Source organism: Nerophis lumbriciformis, linkage group LG02 (genome assembly GCF_033978685.3).
Source record: "Nerophis lumbriciformis linkage group LG02, RoL_Nlum_v2.1, whole genome shotgun sequence".
Classification (NCBI taxonomy): Eukaryota; Metazoa; Chordata; class Actinopteri; order Syngnathiformes; family Syngnathidae; genus Nerophis; species Nerophis lumbriciformis.
The window spans coordinates 18,397,766-18,422,989 of record NC_084549.2 but is presented as its reverse complement, the minus strand read 5'-3'; the positions used below and the strand labels follow the sequence as shown (position 1 = coordinate 18,422,989).

Genomic DNA, 25,224 nt, shown 5'->3' with positions numbered 1-25,224 from the left:
GAATCCTCATGGTGCTTTTGTTGACCAGAGAGGAGATTCTATAGAGAAATCTCTTTCGTTGGTTGACCTTTTTGATTACCTTGTTTGCCATTTTATCACAGGAAAGATTAGCCTCTAGAATGGAACCTAGGTAGGTGACCTCATCCTTCCTGGTGACAACAATGTCACCCACTTTTATAGTGAAGTCATTGACTTTCTTAAGGTTGATGTGGGACCCAAACAGGATGGATTCCGTTTTACCCAAGTGTATGGATAGCTTGTTGTCCCTCAGCTAACAAGTCAGAAAGGAAAGGAAATGTCAGCACAACCATACAAAACACTCAAAGTAAACATCTTTAAAATCACAATAAACACTTAACAATAACCTCTTTGAATTAAGGTTCAAAAATAAGGAATATGTAAGAAATACTGAATAAAATGTAACAAAATAATGCAAAGTGTGAAAATATAAACAGAGACAAGTCAGAAAGAACAATTTTCTGCAGGTTTACGGCCAGGAAGTTACGTGGTCTGTGTAACATTTAATTTGGTCTGTTATTCTTATTTAAGTATGGAAATAATTTGTTATGCAGTAAATATTATTTAAACATTATTGGACTATATTATTTTAAAGTAGCACATCATATTATATATTATATTTTGTTATTTATTTTATTCATACAGGTAGTATTATTCATACTACCCATTGTTTCCGTACATCCGAATAGGGTATGGACGGGGGTTGAAAAGAAAAGATGAGCGCAGCGAAGGACTGTTTGAAAAATTCCAAAAAACTGCCATACTGTCGAGGTGACATTTTCCTGTCTTAACTTCTTCGCTCTCTGCAGCACTTGTTTTTACTTTCTCTTTGCACTCCATGCAGAGAATCAACAGCGAGACAGCAAGATGGCGCAACCAAACTTGAGAGTTGATAATGTTAGGCGAATGGCTGTTTGGCGCGTCTCTCCCATTGCTCACTAATCACTTTCTGTTTTGCAAGGCGTGAGTGCCTTTGTTCATACAACCAACCATGCCTCATTGTTTCCGGTTTCTAAAATATATATATATATATATATATATATATATATATATATATATATTATATATATATATATATATATATATATATATATATATATACACATCATCTAGACTGGCACCTCTCCAGAAATGATCCGTGATCAATGTTTTATCAAACATTGATATTAAGTGTCTATCGTGATACATATTGATGAGAGTTATATCGGCCAAACCCTAGGTGGCCACGGATCATTTCTGGAGAGGTGCCAGTCTAGATGATGTGCTGCTAGCTGACCCAAGTTGTGACCCGGGGTGGATCACATTTTCCATGCACACCTGTGGGCTGACATGGCTGATCCCAGAAGAAAATCCCCGATGGACTACCGGTATATGTTGGCTTCTCAATGCACCCACATTATCTATTAATTTAACATTTCAATAATTGGACCCACTCGACATGCACTGCAGCCGATTACCCTGGAAGGGGGTCCCTACATCTGCGGTTCCTTCCCAAGGTTTTTTCTTTTTCCCTACCTGGGGTATTTTGAGTTTTTCTTTGCCCGGATGTGGGTTTAAGACACTTGTGATTAAGGGCGAGATAGATGAATAAAAGTTGATTGATTGAGATCAGAAGTGGCTTTTTTCAGGCTTCTGATTGGCCAAAAATGTTAATGGGATAACATTTGCAGTTAGCTCATTTAAGGAATGAGTCCGATAAGATGATTTAATCATTAAGAATGTGGTCCAATGTGTGGAGTTACTTGTTGTCGATTAATTGTGTCTTGAAGCGATGGAGGCAACATGGAGTGCACTACTTGGCTGATCCTAATAGAGGCTCTGTTGATTCACTTTCAACAGTTTGCTGTCTAAAGAAGTACAACAGAGAAATTGAGCAAATCCTCCACAAAACATTATTCTGATTTGAAAACATTTACAAAAAGGATAACCAACAATTGAAAAAATACCAAAATGAAATTTATTATTTAAAAAATGTTTCTTGATTGAAATTGTTTTTATATATTTTGTAAGTGATTTAAAAATAGAATACACATGTTTTTTTACACACACACACACACACACACACACACACACACACACACACACACACACACACACACACACACACACACACACACACACACACACACACACACACACATATTTGTTGCCTTCTTGAGACCTCAGAAAAATGCCTACCTGTTTAGGACCAGCATTTCTAGATATATAAAGATTTATATTTACAACAGTAATAATATATACATATTATGCAAATATAAAAAAGGTCGGCTTTCAGTAAATGTTTTTTTTTTTTTTTGTAATTGTTTTTTAATCTTAATTACTTCAAGTTATTACAGTATGTCTCTATATACATATGTATTTATTTTTTTAAATTAATTTGGGCCAAAGGGGGCTCATTTCAATTTCTTACAGACACTTGTTATTACATATGTTGGCCAGAGGGGGAGGACTTCATTTTTTTTTTTTCACACACACTTGTTATTTCATATGTTGACCAAAGGGAGAGCACTTTTAAAGCAGACACACAGTCAATTAGAAAAATTCCTTCTTTTTGGGACCACCCTAATTTTGATAGATTTCACCATCAGAGGTGCAAATGAGACATTCTCTATTAGATGCAATGGTTTTCCATTTTGGGACCATGATTTCGGTCCCAACTTGTTCAGCGGTTCTCATATGGAAGGTACTTTTCCTTGTTGGTGTCTCTAGAAAGGTAGAAATTAAAGACGTCCGATAATATCGGCAGGGGGAGAGCACTTTTAAAGCAGACACACAGTCAAATTGAAAAATTCCTCCTTTTTGGGACCACCCTAATTTTGATAGATTTCACCATCAGAGGTGCAAATGAGACATTCTCTATCAGATGCAATGGTTTTCCATTTTGGGACCATGATTTCGGTCCCAACTTGTTCACCGGTTCTCATATGGAAGGTACTTTTCCTTGTTGGTGTCTCTAGAAAGGCAGAAACTAAAGACGTCCGATAATATCGGCCTGCCGATATTATCGACCGATAAATGCGTTAAAATGTAATATCGGAAATGATCGGTATCGGTTTTTTATTATCGGTATCGATTTTTTTTTTTTTTTTTTTTATTAAGTCAACATAAAAAACAATTAGTGCACCAACCCAAAAAACCTCCCTCCCTCATTTACACTCATTCACACAAAAGGGTTGTTTCTTTCTGTTATTAATATTCTGGTTCCTACAATATATATCAATACAGTCTGCAAGGGATACAGTCCGCAAGCACACATGATTGTGCGTGCTGCTGGTCCACTAATAGTACTAACCTTTAACAGTTAATTTTACTCATTTTCATTAATTACTAGTTTCTATGTAACTGTTTTTATATTGTTTTACTTTCTTTTTTATTCAAGAAAATGTTTTTAATTTATTTATCTTATTTTATTAATTTCTTTTAAAAGTACCTTATCTTCACCATACCTGGTTGTCCAAATTAGGCATAATAATGTGTTAATTCCACGACTACATATACAGTATCGGTTGATATCGGTATCGGTAATTAAAGAGTTGGACAATATCGGAATATCGGATATCGGCAAAAAGCCATTATCGGACATCCCTAGTAGAAACAGACATGCACACACACATGCACTTACTGCCTTACATGAGGCACTTGTGTCCACTATACTTTACCTTACACTATAAAACCTCTTCTTGGCTAAAATGTCTTTACAAGTGGTTTTGCCATGATGTATGGATGTAGAGAAAAATGTTGTGGATATGGGAGTCGTCATTTAAAAAAAAGAAAAAAGGCAGCTCACCTTTGATATATTGCTGGATCTGCTTGCTGAATGACTGAGAGGTTTCTCATTCTGTAAAAAGAGGGAGAAAAAGGACAGCTTCAATCAACAAAGCTCATCTCTAAAATACACGTTTGCTGTATATTGGCAAAAAGTACACTGAGAGATGGATAAACATCATTCTATCACATTATTCTACTATATGTGTGTATGCAGAAAAAAGTGTATAACTGGAAGCCCAGTCGGGTTGTTTGGCATCTGTTGGTGTAAAACACATTTATTCTCAGAGTTCAGTGCAGTCAAGGCGGTAATGATGCTCGACTCCCTACTTATATTCCCCGATGAAGAGCCACTGCATGCAGTCTTGGTGTTAAGACTCTTGCATGGCTCCTTAATGAGAAGTCACTCACAGTTACGTAACGCCCAGTTCACACGGGGTTGGAAAGGGCTTTGCATACAAACAAATCTCGGCAGGGGGAAATTCGGCTCTGTGGGAGGACTTTATATAGACGTACACTGTGGCACGTGCAGTCGCCGGCTGAAGTGTCCCTTGATCGGGGCGCCATAAACTACCGTATTTTTCGGACTATAAGTCGCTCCGGAGTATAAGTCGCACCGGCCGAAAATGCACAATAAAGAAGAAAAAAAACATATATACGTCGCACTGGAGTATAAGTCGCATTTTTGGGGGAAATTCATTTTATAAAATCCAACACCAAGAATAGACAATAGAAAGGCAATTTAAAATAAATAAAGAATAGTTAACAACAGGCTGAATAAGTGTACGCCATATGAGGCATAAATAACGAACTGAGAACGTGCCTGGTATGTTAACGCAACACATCATGGCAAGAGTCATTCAAATAACTATAACATATAGAACATGCTAAACGTTTACCAAACAATCTGTCACTCCCGATCGCTAAATCCCATGAAATCTTCCTCCCTGCTATGCGCCGCTAGCGTCTTTTCTTTCTGCTGCTCGATCGCCATTTTCTGGTGCATATTTCACTACGTCCAGCTTGTAATCAATCTGCAGTATATGATTTCCTTTTCGGTGCCATTTTTGTTCAGTCCTTCTCAGTTTTTAAAAGTTACCGCCAATGTTGCTGTGATCTATTTTAATAGCTCCGGTAGTAGCGTATAGCATATAGCAGTTAGCATTCCAAAACCCACAATGCACTTCTGCCATGACTTGCCCCCACCGAATTCTTATTGGTTGGCGTGTGAGTGACGATTGCTGACGTGTGTGTGACGATTGCGGACATTTTCTTTGTCGCTCACGCGAATGAGATAAATAATATTATTTGATATTTTACGGTAATATGTTAATAATTTCACACATAAGTCGCTCCGCAGTATACGTCGCACCCACGGCCAAACTATGAAAAAAACCTCGACTTATAGTCCGAAAAATACGGTAAGCAAATAAAAAAAACAAAACAACGTGAACAAAGTAGTCCATATGTCGAGAATGAGATCCAATGCGACCACCAAGGCCCTGTTTACACTGCACACCAATTATTTTTGCCCTCAAGTGACATAGATTGGATATTTTTTACCAGTTTAAAAGCTTCAAAGTGCTTAAAATCTGATCTTTTCGTTTTAGATTCATGCTACATCAGGAGAATCTAATTGGAATCGGATCTTTTCAAATGTGACTTTAGTATAAAGCGAAATGCGTCCTGAATGCCACCTGAATTAGAGATGTCGATAAATGCGTTAAAATGTAATATCGGAAATTATCGGTATCGTTTCTTTTTTATTATCGGTATCGTTTTTTTTTGTTTTTTTTATCAATTAAATCAACATAAAAAACACAAGATAAACTTACAATTAGTGCACCAACCCAAAAAACCTCCCTCCCCCATTTACTCTCATTCACACAAAAGGGTTGTTTGTTTCTGTTATTAATATTCTGGTTCCTACATTATATATCAATATATATAATAATAATAATGGATTGGATGTTATATCGCGCTTTTCTATTATTAGATACTGAAAGCGCTCACAGAGAAGTGGGAACCCATCATTCATTCACACCTGGTGGTGGTAAGCTACATTTGTAGCCACAGCTGCCCTGGGGTAGACTGACGGAGGCGAGGCTGCCAGTTTGCGCCTACGGCCCCTCCGACCACCACCTATCATTCATTCATCATTCATTCACCAGTGTGAGCAAGGTGACCTATTCCTCTCAAATGTGTGTTCTTTGCCAAGATAATCCATCCCACCTCAATACAGTCTGCAAGGGATACAGTCCGTAAGCACACATGATTGTGCGTGCTGCTGGTCCACTAATAGTACTAACCTTTAACAGTTAATTTTACTCATTTTCATTCATTACTAATTTCTATGTAACTATTTTTATATTGTTTTAATTTCTTTTTTATTCAAGAAAATGTTTTTGATTTATTTATCTTATTTTATTTTATAAATTTTTTTCAAAAGTACCTTATCTTCACCATACCTGGTTGTCCAAATTAGGCATAATAATGTGTTAATCCCACGACTGTATATATCAGTTGATATCGGTATCGGTAATTAAAGAGTTGGACAATATCGGAATATCGGATATCGGCAAAAAGGCATTATCGGACATCCCTAACCTGAATGTGACTTTTGCGTCATTTTTGGGCAGGCTTTGTCATCCGTGTGCTCGGGGAAAGTTGCAGCCCGCCAACAGAGGTAGATACTTCATCACAACATCCGGTTTTGGTGAGCAAAGTATTTTTCCGGTGCATCACTAGTCAATAGTGCACAAATAATAGGCTACAGGATATATATAAAGATAAATATATATCCTACATACTTTGATTCAGAAGAAATTGCGATTGTTGAAGGACCGGATTGTTGACATGTACGCTGTTCCGTATTTGCTTACATGTTACATACGTTCCCCAAGTTGTTTACGCGAGTGAGTTAAAAAATAAAGCTAACATAGATACATGTTGATGTCCATAACACTTCAACTTAACAGCCATAAAAAGATTAGAACCCTCCCAAATATGTTACACTATATATACATATTCCTTTTTTTTCCACGTAGAAAAAAACACATTTTTAAAGGTGTGACGACTTATTTTATTTTGTAGTAGTAGTAGTAGCGACTTCCTTGTTAATTTACGATGTTGGGTCCACATTGGGGCCTGTGTGCGTTTACACTGGAGTCTGATAAAGATCACATTTTACAATCTTGCTTTCCTTCATGCTTCCTCCAACGAGCTGTTTGGAATTTGCCCCAATTGTGATGTTTTTCCCATGATATTTCCATATATAGTAGAGATTTACCGACAAGTTTTTAGCGAGTCTGCCAGTGTAGTCCGACATTGTAGTCAATGAGCTCTTTCTTTTTCTCTATCCTCTTGTTGAGGGGTAGACTGGCCCGCATCCTTCACTGTTGCCATTTATAATAAAAAGTGCATATAGTTCGAACTTATATCTGTCAGTAGACTCCATATGTAAACACTAAAAACTACAACATGGCTGACGGGGGAAGACAAAGTGGAAGTGGAGGCAGGTAAATATAAAACAGTAACAAAACAGCGCATTCTGAAGAGACAACCAGAAAGCGACTGGAAGATGGTCTGTAAAACTTTATCCATGCAAAATTTTCACCAAAGAGCCACCATTAAAGGCCTACTGAAACCCACTACTACCGACCACGCAGTCTGATAGTTTATATATCAATGATGAAATCTTAACATTGCAACACATGCCAATACGGCCTGGTTAGCTTACTAAAGTGCAATTTTAAATTTTGCGCGAAATGTCCTGCTGAAAACGTCTCGGTATAATGACGTCAGCGTGTGACGTCACGGATTGTAGAGGACATTTTGGGACAGCATGGTGGCCAGCTATTAAGTCGTCTTGTTTTCATCGCAAAATTCCACAATATTCTGGACATGTGTGTTGGTGAATCTTTTGCAATTTGTTCAATGAACAATGGAGACAGCAAAGAAGAAAGCTGTAGGTGGGAAGCGGTGTATTGCGGCCGACTGCAGCAACACAAACACAGCCGTTGTTTCATTGTTTACATTCCCGGAAGATGACGGTCAAGCTTTACCATTGGCCAGTGGAGAACTGGGACAACAGAGACTCGTACCAGGAGGACTTTCAGTTGGATGCGCAGACGCGGTACCGTGAGTACGCATGCAGCTGCGGCTTCCAAACATTTGATCGCTTGCCCGTACGTGCGTGCCGCTACGTGCATGTCACGTACGTAACTTTGGGGACTTTGGGGAAATATATGTGCTGTATGAACTATGGGGAGGTGAACGGTACTTTGGGCTGTGGGATTGAGTGTGTTGTGCAGGTGTTTGAGTTGTATTGGCGGGTTATATGGACAGGAGGGGGGAGGTGTTTGTTATGCGGGATTAATTTGTGGCATATTAAATATAAGACTGGTTGTGTTGTGGCTAATAGAGTATATATATGTCTTGTGTTTATTTACTGTCTTAGTCATTCCCAGCTGAATATCAGGTCCCACCCGCCTCTCACAGCATCTTCCCTATCTGAATCGCTCCCACTGCCCTCGAGTCCTTCACTCTCACTTTCCTCATCCACAAATCTTTCATCCTCGCTCAAATTAATGGAGAAATCGACGCTTTCTCGGTCCGAATCGCTCTCGCTGCTGGTGGCCATGATTGTAAACAATGTGCAGATGTGAGAAGCTCCACAACCTTTGACGTCACGCTACTCGTCTGCTACTTCCGGTAGAGGCAAGGCTTTTTTATCAGGGACCAAAAGTTGCGAACTTTATCGTCAATGTTCTCTACTAAATCCTTTCAGCAAAAATATGGCAATATCGCGAAATGATCAAGTATGACACATAGAATGGACCTGCTATCCCCGTTTAAATAAGAAAATCGCATTTCAGTAGGCCTTTAAATGATATGTAGACCACAAGCAAGGGTTCCAAATGTAGAAAAAAATCATAGTATGAACCCTTTAAGGCGTAATCCTCATCTAAAAATGTGGTTTTATTCGCCACCCCACACAAAAATACAAGGAGTTCTATGTGATAACTGCAAATTTGCAGATTTGAGAATACAATAATTTCTTTGCACAAAAGCATTGGGTTTGACTATCAAAATGAAGCCGCATTTGGCCGTAGTTTGGACACCCCTGTTCTAGACCCACCTTGCTGTAGTTGAACTAACAAAAAGCCTATGATTTATATGAAAATTATATGTCTTTATAAGCCCTCCACACAGCTTTCACACGCACATATAAACACTTCCTGTGCTCTTCAAATACTTTCAACACCATTAACCGCGAAGGGGCAAGAGAACATTGTTTTTGGGAGAAAAGAAAATAATAATTGGTAAGAAAAAAAATGTGTTTAGGCCTAAAAAAGAAAAAGAGGAGAAGATTACTTGTTTACATTCTATTTGTTCGTCTGGAACACTGAGGTCGGACCTCATAAGCTGCAAGTAGGACTTCTCGGCAGTCTTCAAATGCAAAATTAAACTTACAAATATAGCAGCAAGCTACATCCGTCATTACTACTCTGTAACTTAGAAGGAATATACCAGAACGGAAAATTAAGCACTCAATGTGTTATGACTATTCTCTGAAAATCAAGCAATGGCGCAGATTATTTTTTTTTTACAGAGGATGACACTAAAGTACAGAACAAATTACTGATCTTTGTCCTTAATCCTTCTTTCTTTGGACAAATACGCAATAAAGCCCAGACAAAGACTTACTGAGGACTGACAAGGCCAAAAAATGACCTTTAGTAAACAACAGCAGAGATTAGTCAAAAGATGAGAAGGGGACATGGATCAATCTACTGTTTATCCCGCGTGTCTTTCTAAAAGAAACAAAAAACTCCACGTAACCGTCTGGGAGTCACCTTCCTTCCCACTGTGACCACAAACTACTTGCGATACTTCTACGGGTTCATGCATAATTCTGATGAAAAAAGGTTCAGAGAGTTTACAGAGTTTGTCTGCAGCTCATATCTCCTTGTGGTGCAGAGTCTATTTGAAAAAGAGAAAGACAGGAAGAGAGGGGAGGTTCAGAGAGACTTTGTGTTGGAATGAAAATGTTTTGGTTGCACGTTTACCTGTTGGCGTTAGATTTGCCTGATAAACACTCAAAAGACAACTTTTCTAAAACAGAGGAAGGCGTGTGTGTGTGTCATTCTAGACCAGGGGTCGGCAACCTTTACCACTCAAAGAGCCATTTTGACCAGTTTCACAAATTAAAGAAAACAATGGGAGCCACAAAAATCTTTTGAAATTTAAAATGAAATAACACTGCATACAAAGTTTTTGTTTTGCTTTGTGCTATGTATAAACCAAGGGTCTCAGACATGCGGCCCACACCTTAATATGAATATTGAAAGTTAGTGCGGCCCGCGAGTATGAATGGCGCTTGACAACGTCATACTTCCGGCAGACTACGAATTTCAGGGCAACTATTCTCTGGGACGTGCCGTGATGGTACAGCATTTAGCGCCCACTACAACCAGCCACAAGTCGTATGGGGCTTCTGTTTGCTCACGTGAGTGACAGCAAGGCATACTTGGTCAACAACCACACAGGTTACACTGACGGTGGCGGTATAAAAAACTTTAAGACTCTTACTAATAATGCGCCACACTGTGAACCCACATCAAACAAGAATGACAAACACATCTCGGGAGAACATCTGCACCGTAACACAACATAAACAACAGAACAAATACCCAGAATCCCATGCAGCCCTAACTCTTCCGGGCTACATTATACACCCCCGCTACCAAACCCCGCCCACCTCAACCGACGCACGGAGGGGGGGTGATGTGTGGGGGAGCAGGGTTGGGGTGGGGGTGGGGTTTGGTGGTAGCAGGGGTGTATAATGTAGCCCGGAAGAGTCAGGGCTACATGGGATTCTGGGTATTTGTTCTGTTGCGTTTATGTTGTGTTAAGGTGCAGATGTTCTCCCGAAATGTGTTTGTCATTCTTGTTTGGTTTTGGTTCAAAGTGTGGCGCATTATTAGTAAGAGTGTTAAAGTTGTTTTATATGGCCACCGTCAGTGTAACCTGTATGGCTGTTGACTTGTGTGTGCAAGTAGAAGATGCATACAACAAAAGGATGGGCTGGCACGCTGTTTGTACAAATTGTAGGGGGCGCTAAATGCTGTACCATAATGGCACGCCCTTATTATTATGGTTAGGGTGAAAATCGGAGAATTTTAATCCCGGGAGTTTTCTGCGAGAGGCACCGAAATCCGTAAATCTCCCGGGAAAATCGGGAGGGTCGGCAAGTATGCAGCTGAGCCGCATCAGAGTGATCAAAGAGCAGCATGCGGCTCCGGAGCCGCGGGTTGCCGACCCCTGTTCTAGACAATGATCATAATAAGAGTTTTCTTGCAAGTTTTTGTGTCTCCAGCAGAGATTTTTATAATCCATAAGTCTTCACACTCTGAAATAATTCAAATGATACAGTGCAGCCGGAAAGTACTCACAATGCATCACTCTTTCCACATTCTGTTACGTTACAGCCTTACATTTTCTTTTTTTTTTCTTTTTGAAATTTTTTTTATAGCCTTATTTCAAAATGCAATAAATTCATTTTGTTCTGAAAATGTTACACACTATATAATTAACATTTTGCAAATGTATTCAAAATAAAAAACAACACTTCCCATGAAAATTTTGCAAACTTATTCAAAATAAAAATAAAAACACTTCCCATCCAACCTGATGGAGGTTCTACAACAGTGGTTCTTAACCTGGGTTCGATGGAACCCTAGGGGTTTGGTGAGTCGGGCTCAGGGGTTCGGCGGAGGTCAAGACACACCCGACTCATCATGTAAATAAAAACTTCTCCCTATTGGCGTATTACGGATACGGCAACAGCAGAAGTCAGACTGATTTGCAGGTGTGTAATTTGTTGTGAGTTTATGCACTGTGTTGGTTTTGTTCTTTGAACAAGGTGATGTTCATGCACGGTTCATTTTGTGCACCAGTAAAAAAACATGGTAACACTTTAGTATGGGGAACATATTCACCATTAATTAGTTGCTTATTAACAAGCAAATTAGTAACATATTGGCTCTTAACTAGTCATTATTAAGTACTTATTAATGCCTTATTCGGCATGGCCTTATTTTAACCTTCTAACCCTCGCCCTAACCCTCTAACCCTAACCAAATAACTCTAAATTAAGTCTTTGTTTCTTAGAATATGTTTCCCATACTAAAGTGTTACCAAATACATATAACTTTGTCTTGAATTTGAAAAAAAACATTTTATTTTTCACTAAAGAAGGGTTCGGTGAATGTGCATATGAAACTGGTGGGGTTCGGTACCTCCAACAAGGTTGAGAACCACTGAAATAGAATATAAGACATGTTTTCAGTTATTTCACCTTTGTTTGTTAAGTACATAACTCCACATGTGTTCATTCATTGTTTTGATGCCTTCGGTGACAATCTACAATGTAAATTGTCAAAGAAAACGCATTGAATGAGAAGGTGTGTCCAAACTTTTGGCCTGTACTGTATGTCAAAGAACCGTAGGTAACATTTGTGCTGAACAAAACTTTTTCGATAAATTATCAGGAGATGAAATTACCATACTTGCCAACCCTCCCGGATTTTCCGGGAGACTACCGAAATTCAACGCCTCTCCCGAAAACCTCCCGGGACAAATTTTCTCCCGAAAATCTCCCGAAATTCAGGCGGAACTGGAAGCCACGCCCCCTCCAGCTCCATGCGGACCTGCGTGACGTGTCAACAGCCTGTATTCACATCCGCTTTCCCACAATATAAACAGCGTGCCTGCCCAAACACATTATAACTGTAGAATGATGGAGGGCGAGTTCTTGGTTTCTTATGTGGGTTTATTGTTAGACAGTTTCATTAACGTCCTCCCAGCGCGGTAACAACACACAACAACAGCAGTCATGTTTTATTCTACCGTAAAGCAGTTCGTCTGCCGTAAACAGCAATGTTGTTGTAATATATTGAGTTGGAGGCAATAAACAGGCGAGGTGATGAAGTATGTCTCTTTACTGTAGACTTCAGAACAGACTCACACACTTGACGTCAGGTGCGCAACACCACGTAAATCGTTGGCCAACCAAAAAGTAACCCCAGAACGCTATAGCCAACATTCACTAGGAGATGGCAACAGACAAACATAGATCACTCTATTACATTCCTCCCCTTTTAGAAATGTAGAAGTTACTCAAAATAAATAAACAACCCAACCAAAAAATGCAGCAGCTCAATTAAAAAACTGTACTTAAGCCACATTCTTTTTTTTTTTTTTTTAGTACTGAACTCTTAACCCTCATTTGTAAACAATAACATACTTATTATACAAACAGTATTTGTACACCTTTAACACAGAGTTTTATACTGTCTTCAGAGATTCAGTTTTTTTGGTGGTACTCGAAACCTTTCTGGGTACCTGCGAAAGGGTGTTCAGCATGGTTAGAAAAATAGTGACAGAGAATAGAACAAGGATGGACAATTCAACCCTTAACTCAACAATGAGTAGATGAGTGTTATGTGTGTGTATATGTGTAAATAAATGAACACTGAAATTCAAGTATTTATTTTATTTGTATATATATATATATACAGGTAAAAGCCAGTAAATTAGAATATTTTGAAAAACTTGATTTATTTCAGTAATTGCATTCAAAAGGTGTAACTTGTACATTATATTTATTCATTGCACACAGACTGATGCATTCAATTGTTTATTTCATTTAATTTTGATGATTTGAAGTGGCAACAAATGAAAATCCAAAATTCCGTGTGTCACAAAATTAGAATATTACTTAAGGCTAATACAAAAAAGGGATTTTTAGAAATGTTGGCCAACTGAAAAGTATGAAAATGAAAAATATGAGCATGTACAATACTCAATACTTGGTTGGAGCTCCTTTTGCCTCAATTACTGCGTTAATGCGGCGTGGCATGGAGTCGATGAGTTTCTGGCACTGCTCAGGTGTTATGAGAGCCCAGGTTGCTCTGATAGTGGCCTTCAACTCTTCTGCGTTTTTGGGTCTGGCATTCTGCATCTTCCTTTTCACAATACCCCACAGATTTTCTATGGGGCTAAGGTCAGGGGAGTTGGCGGGCCAATTTAGAACAGAAATACCATGGTCCGTAAACCAGGCACGGGTAGATTTTGCGCTGTGTGCAGGCGCCAAGTCCTGTTGGAACTTGAAATCTCCATCTCCATAGAGCAGGTCAGCAGCAGGAAGCATGAAGTGCTCTAAAACTTGCTGGTAGACGGCTGCGTTGACCCTGGATCTCAGGAAACAGAGTGGACCGACACCAGCAGATGACATGGCACCCCAAACCATCACCCAACCATGCAAATTTTGCATTTCCTTTGGAAATCGAGGTCCCAGAGTCTGGAGGAAGACAGGAGAGGCACAGGATCCACGTTGCCTGAAGTCTAGTGTAAAGTTTCCACCATCAGTGATGGTTTAGGGTGCCATGTCATCTGCTGGTGTCGGTCCACTCTGTTTCCTGAGATCCAGGGTCAACGCAGCCGTCTACCAGCAAGTTTTAGAGCACTTCATGCTTCCTGCTGCTGACCTGCTCTATGGAGATGGAGATTTCAAGTTCCAACAGGACTTGGCGCCTGCACACAGCGCAAAATCTACCCGTGCCTGGTTTACGGACCATGGTATTTCTGTTCTAAATTGGCCCGCCAACTCCCCTGACCTTAGCCCCATAGAAAATCTGTGGGGTATTGTGAAAAGGAAGATGCAGAATGCCAGACCCAAAAACGCAGAAGAGTTGAAGGCCACTATCAGAGCAACCTGGGCTCTCATAACACCTGAGCAGTGCCAGAAACTCATCGACTCCATGCCACGCCGCATTAACGCAGTAATTGAGGCAAAAGGAGCTCCAACCAAGTATTGAGTATTGTACATGCTCATATTTTTCATTTTCATACTTTTCAGTTGGCCAACATTTCTAAAAATCCCTTTTTTGTATTAGCCTTAAGTAATATTCTAATTTTGTGACACACGGAATTTTGGATTTTCATTTGTTGCCACTTCAAATCATCAAAATTAAATGAAATAAACATTTGAATGCATCAGTCTGTGTGCAATGAATAAATATAATATTTACTGGCTTTTACCTGTATATATATATATACAGTATATATATATACACACACAGGTAAAAGCCAGTAAATTAGAATATTTTGAAAAACTTGATTTATTTCAGTAATTGCATTCAAAAGGTGTAACTTGTACATTATATTTATTCATTGCACACAGACTGATGCATTCAAATGTTTATTTCATTTAATTTTGATGATTTGAAGTGGCAACAAATGAAAATCCAAAATTCTGTGTGTCACAAAATTAGAATATTACTTAAGGCTAATACAAAAAAGGGATTTTTAGAAATGTTGGCCAACTGAAAAGTATGAAAATGAAAAATATGAGCATGTACAATACTCAATACTTGGTTGGAGCTCCTTTTGCCTCAATTACTGTGTTAATGCGGCGTGGCATGGAGTCGATGAGTTTCTGGCACTGCTCAGGTGTTATGAGAGCCCAGGTTGCTCTGATAGTGGCCTTCAACTCTTCTGCGTTTTTGGGTCTGGCATTCTGCATCTTCCTTTTCACAATACCCCACAGATTTTCTATGGGGCTAAGGTCAGGGGAGTTGGCGGGCCAATTTAGAACAGAAATACCATGGTCCGTAAACCAGGCACGGGTAGATTTTGCGCTGTGTGCAGGCGCCAAGTCCTGTTGGAACTTGAAATCTCCATCTCCATAGAGCAGGTCAGCAGCAGGAAGCATGAAGTGCTCTAAAACTTGCTGGTAGACGGCTGCGTTGACCCTGGATCTCAGGAAACAGAGTGGACCGACACCAGCTGGACTGCTGCTGAGTGGTCCAAAGTCATGTTTTCTGACGAAAGCAAATTTTCCATTTCCTTTGGAAATCGAGGTCCCAGAGTCTGGAGGAAGACAGGAGAGGCACAGGATCCACGTTGCCTGAAGTCTAGTGTAAAGTTTCCACCATCAGTGATGGTTTGGGGTGCCATGTCATCTGCTGGTGTCTAATTTACTGGCTTTTACCTGTATATATATATATATAATAAAATAAATATATATATAGCTAGAATTCACTGAAAGTCAAGTATTTCTTATATATATATATATATATATGAAATACTTGACTTGGTGAATTCTAGCTGTAAATATACTCCTCCCCTAAAAAAAAATAAAAAAATTAAAAAAAAATACTCCTCCCCTTTTAGCCACGCCCCCAACCACGCCCCCGCCCCACCCCGACCACGCCCCCCACACCCCACCTCCCGAAATCGGAGGTCTCAGGGTTGGCAAGTATGGAAATTACCAACCTTTCATGACTAAACAAATCTAATGGTTGTCTTGTTGAAAAATTGAAAAACATCTTGAAACAAGACAAGAGGCTGTTTGGGTTTGTTTGACTTTGTCAGATTAAAAAAACACTAAAATACAAAACATTTTGCATGGTGTGTGAATGTTGTCCGTCTATGTTGGCCCTGAGATAACGTGGCGACTGGTACCCCGCCTTCCGCCCGAATGCAGCTAAAATAGGCTCCAGCCACCCCCGCAACCCCGAGAGGGACAAGCGGCACAAAATGGATGGATATCTCCAGTAACATGAAAGCTGCTTCACAAGTTAGCAACATTTTATCTCCTTTTCTAAGACACAGGAGATTCATCTTGCAAACATGAAACACGATCCACATAAGTCTGAACGATCCAGTTCTTTTTCGATTGGAAAAAGCTGCATGAATCTCATGGGAGGATACCGTGGAGAGTATTATCGAAGAGACTACCTCCTCTTTCTCTGAACCAAGCACACAAGCCACTTATTGGATGTACAGAAGGATATGATGCACGGAAACACTAGTTGGTTCAGGTGTACAAAAGTGATTCCAGTAAACACCTTTGAATGTGGCCTCAAATGCAAATCTGTAATATACCAAAGTCAGTGTTTGCCATACATCTATACCAGTGTTTTTCAACCTTTTTTGAGGCAAGGCACATTTTTTTCATTTAAAAATACGGAGGCACACCACCAGCAGAAAACGTTAAAAAATGAAACTCCACCAGGTCCTCCTCGTGCCTTATTTTGAGTTTGTTGGTGTTTTCCTGTGTGTAGTGCTTTAGTTCTTGTCTTGTGCTGTTATTTTGGTGTTTTCCTGTCGCAGTTTCATGTCTTCCTTTGAGCGCTATTCCCCGCACCTGCTTTGTGTTAGCACGCATGGCTATTTAAGTTGTTGCTATTCTTCTTTGTGTGGACATTGTTGCTTGCCAAGTCATGTATGGATGTACTTTGTGGACGCCGTCTCTGCTCCACACGCTGCAAGTTTTTGCTGTCGTCCAGCATTCTGTTTCTGTTTACTTTGTAGTTTTACATAGCCATCCCTCTGCTTCATTGCCTTTTCCTTTCCCTTTTGTTCATTTTTGGTTTAAGCGTTACATACCTTTTTACCTGCACACTGTGGTCTGCATATTGGGATCCCAGTTCTTCAGTCGAGTTCTACACAGCACGGACACTAAGGAACGGCACAGTATTTGCAGATTATAATTAGAGATGTCCGATAATATCGGCCTGCCGATATTATCGGCCGATAAATGCTTTAAAATGTAATATCGGAAATTATCAGTATCGTTTTTTTTATTATCGGTATCAGGGTTTTTTTTGTTTTTTAATTAAATCAACATAAAAAAACACAAGATACACTTACAATTAGTACACCAACCCAAAAAACCTCCCTCCCCCATTTACACTCATTCACACAAAAGGGTTGTTTCTTTCTGTTATTAATATTCTGGTTCCTACATTATATATCAATATATATCAATACAGTCTGCAAGGGATACAGTCCGTAAGCACACATGATTGTGCGTGCTGCTGGTCCACTAATAGTACTAACCTTTAACAGTTAATTTGACTCATTTTCATTCATTACTAGTTTCTATGTAACTGTTTTTATATTGTTTTACTTTCTTTTTTATTCAAGAAAATGTTTTTAATTTATTTATCTTATTTTATTTTATTAATTTTTAAAAAAAGGACCTTATCTTCACCAGACCTGGTTGTCCAAATTAGGCATACTAATGTGTTAATTCCACGACTGTATATATCAGTATCGGTTGATATCGGTATCGGTCATTAAGAGTTGGACAATATCGGAATATCGGCTATCGGCAAAAAGCCATTATCGGACATCCCTAATTATAATTATTGATTTGCAAAAAATATTTTTTGGACCAATTGGGTGAAGTTGCATAATTTCCCACGGCACACCAGACAATATCTAACGGCACTACGCGGCACAGTGGTTGAAAAACACTGATCCATACACTATATCTGTAGCGGCCTGCCACCAAAAAACTTGGGACTGCGATTTTGTCACTATAATTACCGGTAGCAAATACTCAGAGCCCTCTAGATCAGGGGTCCCAAACATTAGTGACCCTTGTCCAGTACTTGACTTCATATTTAGTTTAATTGGAGCCTGTGCACCTTGGGCGCCTATTAGTTAAATATCAATTTGGCAATCACGAATCCCATTGGATTGAACACTAAAACCCAATAACACAAAGCCCAACACAAACATTCTAGCACAACACACACACATTGGGCAACACAACGAAGACATTCTTTTAAGTAAGCTAAAGTATCTCTGACCATTTCCTGGGGAATTCAAGTAACATTTTTGCATTCAATTTTACATTTAGAATGACTTAAGGCAAGGCTATTTAACTACATTGTTTTGGGGGCCACATTTCCTGAAAGCTAAAGACCAGGGGGCAGAGCTATTTCTTTCACTATTGTATATTCCAGAGAACCAGCATCGTTTACAGTAGACATTTGATGTTGATCTGTTTATATTGTCAGAGTTACTGCAAACAGCTAGTCAAAGATGATGTATATTACAACACTTATGTATATTACACATACAAGTTGCTCCCAACTTTTTCTTTAACTGAACTCAAGGGCCAGCAGTTGAATAGCCCAAATGACAAAAAAAAAGAGGACTTACAATGCAACCTTAAGAAACACCACTTGTATAGTAACAAAATAAGTTGAACAAATGACTATTGCAACACAAGTCAAGCCAAATCTAGATTTATTATCATTTAGCTGTTAGTTACAACAAAATGAGAACGTGTTTCTCTAGGGATTGAAAAGAGGCATAGTGCAAAAAAGCTTAATATAAGTTATACATAAAGCTTATAATGCCCTGCGATGAGGTGGCGACTTGTCCAGGGTGTACCCTGCCTTCCGCCCGATTGTAGCTGAGATAGGCTCCAGCGCCCCCCGCGACCCCAAAGGGAATAAGCGGTAGAAAATGGATGGATGGATAAAGCTTATAATATAAACTAATATATAATAATTACATAAATCACGTTACACATTTAAAAAATATAACTGCCGGAAAGAAGAGGACTTAAAGGGGTGCCTTGAGGAACGCCTCAGTTATGTAAATCCCACTTTTTGACCCCAGTGTTATATGTTTGCTAGCAAAAATGTCAATTAGAGATGTCCGATAATGGCTTTTTTGCCGATATCCGATATTGTCCAACCCTTAATTACCGATTCCGATATCAACCGATACCGATATATACAGTCGTGGAATTAACACATTATTATGCCTAATTTTGTTGTGATGCCCCGCTGGATGCATTAAACAATGTAACAAGGGTTTCCAAAATAAATCAACTCATGTTATGGAAAAAAATGCCAACATGGCACTGCCATATTTATTATTGAAGTCACAAAGTGCATTATTTTTTTTAACATGCCTCAAAACAGCAGCTTGGAATTTGGGACATGCTGTCCCTGAGAGAGCATGAGGAGATTGAGGTGGGCGGGGTTGAGGTGGGGGAAGGGGGGTAGGGGGTAGCGGGGGGTGTATATTGTAGCGTCCCTGAAGAGTTAGTGCTGCAAGGGGTTCTGGGTATTTGTTCTGTTGTGTTTATGTTGTGTTACGGTGCGAATGTTCTCCTGAAATGTGTTTGTCATTCTTGTTTGGTGTGGGTTCACAGTGTGGCGCATATTTGTAACAATGTTAAAGTTGTTTATACCGCCACCCTCAGTGTGACCTTGTGTGTGTGAAAAGCCGTAGATATTATGTGATTGGGCCGGCACGCAAAGGCAGTGCCTTTAAGGTTTATTGGCGCTCTGTGCTTCTCCCTATGTCCGTGTACCACTCCGTATAGCAGTGTTTTAAAAAGTCATACCTTTTACTTTTTGAAACCGATACCGATAATTTCTGATATCACATTTTAAAGCATTTATCGGCAGTCCGATATTATCGGACATCTCTAATGTCAATGCAAGGATCTACCAATGTGTTAACCGTGGTCCAAGTTTCCCTTTACAACAGGAGCACTGTTTTTAGGAATTTGCTGCAAAAATGTTTGAACTCAACTCGGGAGCCTACAAAAGCTCAGGGTCACTTCAGCTGCTGGTAGAAGTAGTGAACATATGTAGTCACATAGTTAAAACGTGATTCTGAAGGCAATACTCCGTGCGGCCCAGCCTCAACCAGACTCTACTTCCAGAGGCCCCCAGGTGAATTGAGTTCGAGACCCCGGCTCTAGATTAAAATAAAGCGACTAGCGCCAAATCTAGTGGAGACTTTAGGAGACTCTAAAAATGAAAGCACATATCGCTTGTCTCAAACTAGCACTGGGTGCTGCCGTAAGTCCCTCCCTTATCTAAAAGCACTGTAGCATCGACTTAGAAGGATGATGAGGAGGCTACAGTCAGCTGCAAACACGCCAAAACATCATCATCAAACTCAACTGGCCTTTCTGCCCTGCTCGGCCCATACTCAGCCTGAACTCTTACGCTACACATAAGTGCCATGTTGCTTCAGCATTCGCAGACAGCTTCTTCTCACAACATAAAAAACGACAACAAAAAGCAACAGAAAAAGAGTTTGCTTGTAGTTCTTCATTTTTTTAATTTAACGTTTTTGTACTCACTTTTTGTTAATGTATTCAAATACTGTACAACGATTGTTTCGCTATGCTGTCCTTGCCTCACCACCGCCACAAACAGACTGCAGTCTTGAGGTAACCACTGGATGTATATCCATCCATCCTCTTCTTAGTCATCACACACAGGGAGAAAAGCTCATTAAACCAGTCAGTCACAGGGCGATTAGGTTTGGGAATTTATCAAAAAAGTCATCTACAGTGGTACCTCCACTTATGAGCACGACTCGTTCTACCACCAACCATGTAACTCGGAACTCTCATATCTCAAAGCAGCCCTGCCCATTGAAATTAATTGAAATCAATTTAATCAATGCTTAGCCCCCTCAAAACACCACATCTTTGACATGTAATATGCCTTTTTTTAGATGAGAAATACTGTTTGAAATTCAATACAGTACATTAGACTTGTTCTGCATACAAACTACAGTAACTTTATGTAATAATGTAAAATAATACAGTATTTAATTTGGGGACAGGACTAATGCGGTCTCTCCTTAAGGCTGATTCTCCATCCAGCGTTGCCAAGTCCGCTTATAATCAGCCTAATTATGAGAGACTTGTTTTCAAAGAGCTGGATGTGTGCTTCTCTCGTGACATCTGGCAATATTGTCTCTGTCATCCTTGAGTGACGAACCGGAGAAGTCACTTCCGGAAGAAACAGACAACACGCGATGTGTTTGTCTGTGTACCTAATGCAGTGGTTCTTAACCTGGGTTCGATCGAACCCTGGGGGTTCGGTGAGTCGGGCTCAGGGGTTCGGCGAAGGTCAAGACACACCCGACTCATCGTGTAAATAAAAACTTCTCCCTATCGGCGTATTACGGATACGGCAACAGCAGAAGTCAGACTGATTTGCAAGTGTGTAATTTGTTGTGAGTTCATGCACTGTGTTGGTTTTGTTCTTTGAACAAGGTGATGTTCATGCACGGGAACATATTCACCATTAATTAGTTGCTTATTAACATGCAAATTAGTAACATATTGGCTCTTAACTAGTCATTATTAAGTACTTATTAATGCCTTATTCGACATGGCCTTATTATAACCCTAACCCTGGCCCTAACCCTAACCAAATAACTCTGAATTAAGTCTTTGTTACTTAGAATATGTTCCCCATACTAAAGTGTTATCAAAAACATATAAATTTGTCTTGAATTTGAAAAAAAACATTTTATTTTTCACTAAAGAAGGGTTCTGTGAATGCGCATATGAAACTGGTGGGGTTCGGTACCTCCAACGAGGTTAAGAACCACTGACCTAATGCTTGACCATTTAGTTTGTTGAGTCAGGACTAGACAAAAGGCAAACACGGCTTCTGCAGCTTCTCAATATTTTTATGGATAAATGTTCGTCCTTTGGGCGAGTGTGGGTGCTGTGGACAATGGCTGCAGCTTGTGTGATATGAACTGACAATTTTTTTTTTTTCACTGTGCTGATGAGCTATAATGGTTGCCCAGACATGTTTTTATTGCTTTATTCATTTCCTATGATACTGTACTGAGTCTTTGATTTATTTTGTAAAATGTACCATTTTGTTTATTATTTGTGCACTTTCATTTTTGAAGTTGTTCTTCATTTATTTTCGAAATCTGTGTTTGAACCTGCGCAGTTTGTATTAAATTTATTGGAAGTACCCGAGTGTTGCTTGCCTTGCTTTTTCTTTAAGTACACTTTTTTGCCATGCACCTCTTTATTTTTGTCTTATTCAGTTTTTTGGAGAGTGTGTGTTTTTCCTGTATTTTGGAAACCAACAGACAGGACATACTTTTATTGTTTTGTTTCTCTGATTTGGTCTTTCGCTTCCTCTCCTGCGCACTAACTTTCTTAGTTCCGATGGTTGGAGGGCAGGATATTGATTTCCGAGCAGCACTCAAACGCACAAGTCAACTGTGAAATCAAAATGTTTTTTTCCTGTGTAAAGAAAGCAGGAACAGCAACCTGTAAGAATATATACATTTTATTGATCAAATGACAACCCTAAATATTACCTAAACCGGATGTGAAAACACTTGTAACTAACTCAAGGTATGTTCACACCTTTAAGCCTGTATCTCAAATTACTCGTAAGTTGAGGTACTACCACTGTATGTGAACTACTACACTACCAAAGGCTCATCCGAGCATAGTAAAGGGATGTTAAAAGATAGAACAGCTGAGTGAATGCTAGTTATCACAGAGCTGTAATGAGGTGGGTGTTTAGAAAATTCTATCAGTGGAATAAATGGCAGACTAAGCCACGTAGCCTCTCGCCCTCCCAGTCATCTTGAATTCTCTCCTAATTCATTATCGAAATGAGCTGCGTTCAAGTGAAGCTCTATTGTTTCCAACTCATCACAGTTCCAATGTCAAGTAATGCCAATATGTGCCGTGAAAAAGCTTCGAGTCCATTAAAAATATCCTAATTATTGTGCCTGCAGCTATAGGTTCTTATCATTCTGAATCATTTTACATTCATGCAATGAGGGAAAAGTAATTCGGCTGATGGCAGTGTTCTCAGCATGCACTGTACTGTAAGTAAAACCACTTCCTGAGGTAACAAGCGTAACGGGAACTTGAATATGTCAAGTCATGCGGGTGTCCTGTAAAAGACAACATGTCCGCATACTCAACTTAAAAACAAAGTTGATTTGATTCTTATAAAAGCAAGAAAGTGAATGGAAAAGGCCGATGCCAACCAGTGATTACAATGGCAAACCTTCCTTTGCATTAATTCTATTTAATATATTGACATTTAAAAAAAATATTCTTAATTATTCTATCAATCAATCAATCACACTTTATTTATATAGCCCTTGATCACAGAAGGGAACGCAGATGTAAAAAGTATAAAAACAATTCAAACAAAGATCTTTGTGATTCCAGTTAAGTCGTTTAAGCAGACTTAATTTCTTGTTTGACCAGACCACCTTTCAATAACACAGACATTGAAGATTAAAGGGGAACTGCACTTTTTGGGGGAATTTTGCCAAAATTAGTTCACAATCATTATGAGAGACATGGTGGATGGATTTTTTTTAATGCCTTCTAATTATTAAATACATTCGATCAAAAGTCCGCTTACAATGGAGCCGTTCAATTCTGCCTATAAAGCCCCTAAAAAAACATCCCAACACCTCCATTAGGGTTTTATATACAAGATGTAAGTATATATGTAATGTAGTAACAGGCACATTTATAGTAACATTTAATATTTGCGTATTTTGATCATTTCAAGCATTAATTTCAAAAACACATTGTTTGCTTTTTTTCTTCATCACTGACTATTACTCATGGCAGCCTTTATGAGAGCCAACAAACAGTGAAACATCACTTACTGTGCGAAGTCTGCTGTCCTTAGGATGCTCACTGCTGGGATGTTAATATATTCCCATTTAGATAAATAAATGTGGCGAAGGGGGGTGTGGGGGTACGACGACAAGCGGTTTTCATCTTTTTCTTGCCAGTTTCAGGTCCTAAATAAAGTTAAAGTTAAAGTACCACTGATTGTCACACACACACTAGGTGTGGTGAAATTTGTCCTCTGCATTTGACCCATCCGCTTGTTCACCCCCTGGGAGGTGAGGGGATCAATTCCAGCCCTTGATGCTGAGTGCCAAGCAGGGAGGTAATGGGTCCCATTTTTATAGTCTTTGGTATGACTCGGCCGGGGTTTGAACTCACAACCTACCGATCTCAGGGCGGACACTCTAACCACTAGGCTACTGAGTAGGTAAATGGCTGTCAAAGTGTCCCACATTGTCGGATTATATCCTCAGCCATCTACTTTTTAGGTGAGAGGCATGATTTATGAAATACAATAAACTTACAGGGAGCAAGGAAGCAAGGAAACAGCAGCTGTTAACAGTTTGTCTGTGTTAGCGCTCACAATACCAATATCACTAATACTTGGTGAATATTCAAGTTATGAAATGTAAATGCAGTATTGTTGGCGCTTTTAAAATAGTTATCGGATTTTTTGGGTGGGATAGTGGAGCTCCCATTGGCTCCGCTCTAAGCAGACTTTTATTTACGTTTATTTAATATTTAGAATGCATAAAAAAAATAAAAAACTCCATCCGTCATGTCATTCATAATGATTGTGAATAGAGATGTCCGATAATATCGGACTGTCGATATTATCGGCCGATAAATGCTTTAAAATGTGATATCGGAAATTATCGGTTTCAAAAAGTAAAATGTTTGACTTTTAAAACGTCACTGTACAGAGTGGTACACGGACGTAGGGAGAAGTACAGAGGGCCATAAACCTTAAAGGCACTGCCTTTGCGTGCCGCCCCAATCACATAATATCTACCGGTTTTCACACACACAAGTGAATGCACGCATACTTGGTCAACAGCCATACAGGTCACACTGAGGGTGGCCGTATAAACAACTTGAACACTGTTAAATATGTGCCACACTGTGAACCCACACCAAACACATTCGAATGACAAACACATTTCGGGAGA

General features: G+C 39.4%; 1 protein-coding gene across 2 annotated transcripts in view; it reads right to left on the bottom strand.

The window, feature by feature from the left end:
* The window catches only part of marchf8 (membrane-associated ring finger (C3HC4) 8), a 247,408-nt gene that overhangs the window by 61,674 nt on the left and 160,510 nt on the right, over positions 1–25,224 (bottom strand). For both annotated transcript variants that reach the window (XM_061950809.1, XM_061950734.1), the window contains exon 3: positions 3,806–3,856. In XM_061950809.1, coding sequence (XP_061806793.1) covers positions 3,806–3,856 — 51 coding nt within the window. The remainder of the gene's footprint in view (positions 1–3,805; positions 3,857–25,224) is intronic.